This window comes from Myotis davidii, unplaced genomic scaffold (genome assembly GCF_000327345.1).
Source record: "Myotis davidii unplaced genomic scaffold, ASM32734v1 scaffold31, whole genome shotgun sequence".
In the NCBI taxonomy this organism is placed as follows: domain Eukaryota; kingdom Metazoa; phylum Chordata; class Mammalia; order Chiroptera; family Vespertilionidae; genus Myotis; species Myotis davidii.
Window position 1 is genome coordinate 3,709,047 of NW_006283639.1, and position 9,029 is coordinate 3,718,075.

General features: G+C 36.1%; 1 protein-coding gene across 1 annotated transcript in view; it reads right to left on the bottom strand.

Annotated features, from left to right (window-relative positions):
* Positions 1 to 4,638, bottom strand: part of LOC102752031 (transmembrane protease serine 11B) — a 14,037-nt gene extending 9,399 nt beyond the window's left edge. Inside the window, exons 1-4 of the mRNA XM_015565790.1 lie at positions 4,537 to 4,638; positions 2,011 to 2,129; positions 379 to 494; positions 227 to 294 (exon numbers count right to left, since the gene is read on the bottom strand). Coding sequence (XP_015421276.1) covers positions 227 to 294; positions 379 to 494; positions 2,011 to 2,129; positions 4,537 to 4,544 — 311 coding nt within the window. The 5' untranslated portion in view covers positions 4,545 to 4,638. The remainder of the gene's footprint in view (positions 1 to 226; positions 295 to 378; positions 495 to 2,010; positions 2,130 to 4,536) is intronic.
* Between the last annotated feature and the right edge of the window lie 4,391 nt (positions 4,639 to 9,029).

A 9,029-nucleotide genomic window follows, 5' to 3' on the forward strand; every position in this document is an offset into this window, starting at 1 on the left:
TGATACCTTAATTTATGGACAACTCTTCCTTCCTTCCTTCTGCCCTTCCTTCCTTCCTTCTTTCCTTCCTTCCTTCCTCCCTCCCTTCCTTCCTTCTTTCCTTTGTTCTTTCTCCTTTCTTCTCTCTCTCTTTTTCTCTCTTATGTTGTTATTATATAAAACCAGAGCTAATGTTACATATCACCTACATCCCTTTCGATAACATCCTGAATAAATTGGCACTTACAGAAGTTTGATGACCTGAGAGTTGACATATTCTTTGTATATGCTAGAATTTTGAAATCCATCAAGCATCTGTCAGGAGAAAAAATAAAAGAGCCACCATGTCTATTTTAATCAAATTTATAATGAAATTAATAAAATAAATCACCGACTTACCTTAGTCTCAATATCTTTGCTCAGATCTTTGCTAACTTGTGAGGCTGCATTTTCACAGCTATCATTGTATGTGACTCCAGAAATATGAAAATCCCCTTGGTAATGATAAATCTTTCCTGTGAAATAGAGAAATACTCAAAGAATTTTAAAGTAGAAATTGACCTCAAGTCTCTCCATATCTTTATGTCAAAAATAATATTCAACCTAATTTTAGAAATAATCATAGGGATGGAGAAAAGAAGAGGAGGGAAATTAATATTCACTTATTCTAGAAATAGCAACTACCCAGCATTCATAAAGTGATCCCCCTCCTTTCTTCATAAGATATAGATATCACTGTCCCTCAGAATCCTCCTCAAAGCATTAATATTGGCAGCTAATAGAAATTTACCTGAGAATGCACTAGAGATGCAATGTATTTTTCATGTGTAATCTAAATTCTTAGCTTAGTGATTACCCAGTTAATTTTTCTAAATACCTGTGATACAAGAAACATCTCCCTTCACTTTCTGACTTATCTATACTCACTTTCACCCTTTCTTATGCCCCATTGACTATTGGCCTTCTTTCCACTCCTTGAAGTCATTCCTTTAGGACTTCATGCTGCCTTTGCACTTCCCTATAACATCTGATGGCTGGTGCCTAGCATATGTCATGGGTCTCACATTCCCCATTTCTTCCTATCCCCAAATGTAAACTGCTTCACCTGGTATAGTAGGCCACCATAATTTAAAACATGACAAGCCTACAGGTAGCTCTTTCAGGTCATATATATACTTTCAAAAATAGGAACTAATAGAAAATGGTACCATATTTTGATTAGGGAGAAGCCATTCACATATTTCTAGAACAGCTGTGCTTTTGAACAACCTTAAAAAGTACCACATAGTCTCCAAGCACTGCTAATAGACTTTGAAAAATGTGATCACCTGAGCTGTAATAATTCAATGTCCTGGAAGTCAGAAATATTTCAACCTAAAATAAAAATTAGTTTCATTTTTTATAGCTTCCTCTATTTTTTCTTATGGCAACCAGTACATATGAAAAGCAAATGCCAGTTTCTGTCTAAGAAGTTATCTAAGGTCATTATGAAAAGAGTAAAGTATGTAAAGTTAGATAAACTAGTTCAACTTGTTAAATAAAAGATGACGCAAATTGGCTGTCACCCAGCATATCACTTTAACCCTCTGGAATATTTTTCACCAATAACAAAGACTAGATTACAAAAAATAAACCCCAAAGACCCCTTTTTAACTACCATTTCATAATTTTAATCTGTAACATTTGTCACAAAACAGAACAGCAAATAACTAGAATCTTTAACACTGTTGCATTCAGTATGCTGAACTTAAGTATTTGCGGCTGGACAGATTAATCTGTCAATACCAGAACTGAGCCAAGAAGAGTAGGGATCTCTACAGTTTGAGGTATATTTACTGAAAGACATAACAACTCAACTACAGGCCTACTACACAAGTTCCTTTATTTACAGTGAATATTAGCATCAAATAGTGAATATTTCAATCTTGCTACATTCCCATAGTTGATGATATAATGTATACAGTGGATCTAAGAGGCATCTAATTCATATTCTAATATTAAGGGTGAAAATTGAAAATAGTTAATACTGACCAACTGCCAGAAAATGAACAAGGAGACCAATAGTTATTCCCACGATTGCCGCCACTCCAAGAAAAACAAGGATTGTCAAATATAGTGGCCAAGATCTTCTCTGGGATGATATGCCTGACCTATGAAAGGAGAAAAATGGCTCAAATCAGGTAACAGACATTCTAAATCTACCTGTCTTTCCTCCAACTCATACAACATGATTTATAATATATGCATTCGGTCTGATTGTATGTTTCTAAACTATAGCCACATCATGAATAAGGATGTATGTAGATTTATAAACAAATACATAATATAACCATTTATTAGTTTTAATTAAATGTGGAAGGAAACATCATGTTGTCAACTGCAGTTATCCCTGTTATGAGATCATAGATAGATATTTTTCTTTTTTGTCTACTTTAACTTCATTTTCTAATATTTCTACAAATATTTAATATTTGGCAAATTAAGTATTCCCTATGACTATGAGCATCTTTCATTTTGTTCTAATGCCTAAAGGACCAACTGATTTTTAGATAGAGGAGATTTGTGGTGGGGGGGTTACACTTTTTTAAAACACTACCTTAAGCCACAACTGTGTAACTCCACCTGTCTTATTTCCTCTCTACTCTGTTCTCTATTCGTAATCCTTCCTCTTCCTGATATTGATGACTTGCTAATTCATGTTTACAAGAACCATAATCTCTTCAGAGAAACTCCCCACTGCATGTAAGCTTTCATACTGAAATTCTATTGTTTAATCTCATACTCAGAGCAAAATGCTATTCTGGCACAGTCTCTTATACTAAATGAATCACACTTTAAAAGAAATATACAATTAAAGTAATTAATAGCAATAGTTTTAATCCTACTAATATCTGAGAATATGTACTTTTAATGAGTAGAAGTTCACTGTGATAGTAAGATCTCGAATTTATTTTGGATTAGCTAGTAGACTGGCAGTTTAGTCTTTCTGAGAAACGCATATCAGTTTGAGGAATTCAAACATGTAGCCTAAATGGTGATTCTTAAGTTGCTGAGATGGTTTCTATAAAAATAATCACTACATAGCATATTATAAAATGTTTTCCTATGAAAGCTCTATTAGATGCTCTGGAATGCCCTTTTAGATATTCTAAAGAAAACAGATTGTTGACTATAGTACCGATATGACTCCCCCCAATTATGGATTTCTTCCTGTCATAAACAATTAAGAAGAATCTTTGATATCTAAAAGATCACAGTAGTTTGTGATTTATTCAACCCTTCCTTCAGTAAATGTAATGCCATGGACTTTAAGAATTGATTATTATTTTGAATAATAACAGAAACCGTTAAAATGATGTTCTAAATACCAAAAAATGTCCATTCATGGAACAGTTTACTCTTTTGTCTGCCAAATTAATTTTAGCCATAGTTTTTTTTTCTTTTTAATGTAGGGATTTGTATGCCAGGATGAACCCCTCATTGAATAAAGAGAATAGGTTAAAAATTAATCTTCAATGAATTTAACCAACTTCATATACTTAACTGGACTACCATTGCCTCAATTTTGGAATGAATCTACTTCAAGTAAAGGCTCATTGCTATTCTGACATAATCAACCATTCACCTTAATCAAATTATAATAATAATATTCATATAAGTAGTAGTAAATACATTATTCAATTTTAAAACATCAATCTCACTATAATTTATCCCACAGTTTATACCAGGTATAGTTTTCTAGATTAGATTTCCTTATAACCATATTCTGATATTGCATTATCAGTTTGACTGCAAAGCATAATGAACTAGTTTTCATTTATTAGACCTTCAGTTATACACCATTTGAATTAGATGCACCTAAGTTGTTATATAGTGAAGAGAGTTAGCACAAGATTCCAGTGCAAAATTTCCCAAATTTTATAAAGATAAGCCTTTTATTTATTTATTTATTGTTATAGAGGACTTTAAGTCACTAAAGAGAAAGTTTTGAATAAGGAACAGAGAAATTAATGATCAAATGAGTTGAATGGCCTGCTCTTCCAACTTTCTCCTGGAACTCTACAAAAACAGAATATCCTAGAAAGGAATCTCATTTAAATATTTATGAAGTTTTGAGGACCCCCAGAAATTTGCCAGATACTAATTCATGATGTGTATTGTAAAGTACATAATTCTAAAAATCTAAAAAGACATTCACAGTTTTAAATTATTTCTATAATTTAAACATTTTTATATTATAAAATTTAAACAGTTTTATATTATAAAATTTTTTTCAATTCTATTACTAGAGAAAAAAATGAAAGTGTTCTTATAGGTGGTTATTTTTAAAAAGTGAGCAAAATTTTGCTGCAATCTGATTCTTTTTTCCAACTTTCTGCAACTTTCCTAGAGACTTTACAAGGCCTTTAGACCTCAGAAACAATAGCATGTTCGTTGACAGTGACCAGAAAAAAATCTGAATTATAGAAAGCAACCAATTAGCAAAAAGTTAGAAGATACCTTGTTGTTACTTGTTAGGTTTCACAGACCTAATTTCCCAAATAAAATCCTATTTACCTGTACATTATATCCTGATTGTTGCGGTGGTGTCAGGGACAATGGTAGTGACGATGATGGCAATGATGATAATGGTAACAAAAATAAGTATCTTCTTCTGTAGCTCTAAAGGTGATCGACGTGTCACAGGTTTATGTGCTACATCCAGTGTTGGTTGGTTCATTTTATGGGCTGGGTGAAATGTAAAGAACAAATAAGATGAAACTTGTCTATCAGGGTGAAAGACTGTCATATTTCTATAGTTTCAAGATAGGAGTCATCCAGGGAATGACAAACTTCCTTGACTTGGCCATTTAGAAAAAATAATAATAGCCTAGTCTTAGATTAATCACCTAAAAGTTACACCCAAGGAGTAGCTTTGTGGTAAATTGGCATAATCCTAAATCTGTTTGACCAATTCCATTCTAGTGGCTTCTTCTTCAATTCAAACCAACTACAACTTCATAGAAGTTTCTGACAAATGACTTTGCACAAGGCATGAATTTCAGTATAACTAATATTGCCATTATTCTGATATAAATGAATTTCTATTTTGTTATGGTTTGCATTTGCTTTTCCCTAATTGTCATTGAGGTTAATGATCATTAAACATACTGTAATATCATGGGAGGGTGCAGGGGAAGAGGAGGCTGGTTTTCTCTTCTGAGATGCCTGTTCATAAATTTAGCTTATTTTTTTCTAGTGGTGGTTGATGTTTTCTTATGGATAAATGTGAGTTTTCTATATTTATTATACTCAATATTGTGGTTCTGCATGTAAGGTGCTTGGAAGTCCCCTCTCTTCCCTAACAAGTACAAAGTTCAATCAACCACATTTCCACAATACATATTAAAGTAAAATTTCTTTGGGCTCCTCCATGGGGGAGGAAAAAGGAGCCATTCTGAAATATTACAGAGCACTCTATTCTTTTTAACAAGGCCTGCCCTCAGGAGTAACTAATTATCCAGAGCCTAACCTTCTGGGGTATTATCAGAGCCCTTCTGACCTGGAAAAAGGAAATACCCAATTTCAGACCATTCAGCCATCCTCTTCCACCTGAGAGCAGGGTAAAAAACTGAGAAATACTTGTGACGCTTACAGTCCAGAGGCAGAGGTTCACTAAAAAACTGGACCTAACCATAGCACTATAGAACGCTTCCTGGGAAGTGTTGCTAAGTCCTTTTGATAGCAGTTCCTTTGACCTGCTACATCATGTTCAGTTGTAAAGAAAAATTACAAGGCATACCAAAGGCCAAAAACACCACTTGAGGAGAGAGAGCAGTCATCAGAACCATACACAGCAGGGATATTGGAATTATTACACCAGGAATTTAAAACAACTATGATTAATATGCTAATGGATAAACTAGATAGCATGCAAGAACATGTAAGAAATATGAACAAAAGGATGAAAATCCCCAATAGAACCAAATAGAAATGCTGGAGATACAAAACTAACAGCACTGGAGAATGCCTTTGAAGGGACATAAAGATCTTCTGTGTGCCCTAACTGGTTTGGCTCAGTGGATAGAGTGACGACCTGTGAACTGAAAGGTCCCAAGTTCTATTCCGGTCAAGGGCATGTACCTTGGTTGCAGGCACATCCCCAGCAGGGAGTGTGCAGGAGGCAGCTGATCAATGTTTCTCTCTCATCGATGTTTCTAACTCTCTATCCCTCTCCCTTCCTCCCTGTAAAAAATGAATAAAATATGTTTTAAAAAAAGATCTTCTGTGTGTAGGTACCTAACAACAGTATCTGTCTACCTGACACAAAACTGATAAAATTGCAAGGAAAAATAGATGGATTCGTTATCATAGTTGGAGACTTCAATACCCCTTGTGGGAACCATGCCAGAGTTCCCTGATAGTCAAGGCTAATTAGAGTTTGGAGGCCTCAATGATAATATTCTGGATGGTCAAGGCCACTCTAAACATGGGAATCTTATTCAGAAATATCCAAGGACTACACAGCTGCAAGGCCACAGCGATCTCACAGTATGCTCTGCCCTTCTATAGCCAAGTGATTGATGTCATTGTTGGCAACTAGCCTCCTTTGTCTAAGTAGATATAATACATGTAATTAACCAACCACTGTGCTGAGAGAGAAGCTCAGAGGTAGTTTGTATGGGAGGCTACAGAGACCAGCTAGTGTGCTGGCCAGGGGAGAGAGAAGAAGCTGCTGAGCCAGATAACTCAGGTGCCACTACTATGTGAGGTAGTGAGTCTAGGGGGCAGCGTGAGGCTGCTCAGATAATAACTGTGGGTACAGAGACTGCTACTACTGTGTGGGCAAAACATGTATTTACCAGCCAGTGTGTGGCTGCCTATATGGGATTGCTGTGAAGAACTGTCCTGTCTCATAGCTATATGGCCACTGGCTTCTGCAATAAAGACTCATTCTTATACACCCACAACTTCTCATGGCTTCTCCGTCTAAGACCCGGCCTCTAAGAAGGTCCAGTCCCTAGGTAGAGGGGCTCGGCCCAACAGTTAGTGCAATGGGCAGAGTCTGAGAAGGAACCTGCCCAGAATGTTGGTGTAGTCTCACAGAAGTCAAGAGAACATATGGACTCAGGGCGGAGCTCTGGCTAGGCTCTGGCTGTGTTTCTGACACCCCTCTGTCAGAAGTGGACAGATCCAGCAGGCAGAAAGTCATAACTGCTTTAGTTGAACTCAACATCATCAATCAACTGAAAATAATTTACATCTATAGACTGCTTCATTTAACAATAGTAGAATACAGATTTTCTCAATCTCACATGAAATATTCACCAAAATAAACCACATTCTGGGCCATAAAACACACCTCAACAAATTTTAAAGAATGGAAGTCCACTCTCATAATAAAAAGACAACTGGGAATACTAAATTATCTGGGGATTAAATCTATTTCTAAATAATACATGGGAGAAAGAGTAATCTCAAGAGAAATTTAAAATATTTTAACTAAACAAAAACAGAAACACAATTTATCAAAATTTGTTGAATGCTGTGAAAGCAGTGCTCAGAAGGAAACGTAGAGCATTGAATGCATATATTAGAAAAAAAGAAAAATCTCAAATCAGTAATCCAAGTTTTCATTTTAGGAATCTAGAAAAAGAAGAACAAGTTAAATCCAAAGTAAGCTGAAGAAAAGAAATAATAAGAAGTAGAGCAGAATTCAACAAAATTAAAAGTAGGAAATAATAAATAGAGAAAAGCAATTAAACCAAAAGATGGTTCTTTAAAAAGAGCAATAAAATCAGTAAACCTCTAGCCAGTCTAAGAAAAAAGAGAGGATACATATTACTAATATTAGAAATGAAAGAGGGAACATTCCATCACTACAAGTCCCATGGACATTAATAGAATAATAAATGAATACCATGAACAACTCTATTCCCACAAATTTAATAGTCTTGATGAAATGAACCAATTCCTTGAAAGGCATAATCTACCAAAATTTACACAAGAAGAAATAATATAAATAAATATATCCTAGTCCTGGCCAGCAATCAGGGTCGATCTGTAGGGAGACCGGTGGAGCGACTAAGGGACCCTGCTGGCACCCGCCTTGGCCGGCCTGGGGCCTGCGGGCTGGGGGCAGCTCCTGCATTAAGCATCTGCCCCTGGTGGTCGGTGCACATCATAACGACAGGTCGTTCTGCTGATCAGTCGATTTGGTTATTAGGCTTTTATTATATAGGATAGAAAAATCTTCTAATAATTAAAAACTAGTAGATTCTACCAAACATTTAAGGGGGAGATGATACCAATTCTCTACAATCTTCTTCATAGGGTAGAAGCAGAGGAAATACTTCTAATTCATTCAATGAGGCTAGCATTTGAAAATTATAGGCCAATATCTCTCATGAACATAGAAGCAAAAATTCTCAAAAATATATATATATTAGCAAACTGATTTAAAAAGGTATATAGACCACAACCAACTGGGATTTATCCCAGATATGCAAGGCTGGTTCAACGTTCAAATCAGTTCATGCATTTCATCATATTAACAGACTAAGAAAGAAAAATTGCATCATTATTTCACCATCACTTCACTATATACCAGGGGTCCTCAAACTATGGCCTGCGGGCCACATGCGGGCCGGCGAAAACATTTATCCGGCCAGCAGGGTGTTTTTGCTGCCGCTGCCTGTTGCTTAGCAGCCGACTCGTCCCGGGCCCGCAGTGCGCATGTGTGGAATGTGTGCCGAACTCTCCGACTCCCCTCCTTTTCTCTGTCTCTCAACTCCTCCTCTCAGTCTCAGGTGTGATCGGACAAGTCACGAGCTTGCCTGTGCAGAGCCTGCTGCTGCCTGAGGACCGGGGTAAGAACAAGTTAGGGTTTATTTTTTTTTTTGAAGTTAGGAGGTCTATTTTTTTGAAGTTATGAGAGCCTTTTTCCAGAATGAGACATCTGAAATCTCCAACCAGATCTAGACTAACTGATGCACACTTGCATCACTTGTTACGACTAGCAGTGACAAATATGGAACTGGACATTGACCATCTCATTAGCAAAAGCCATG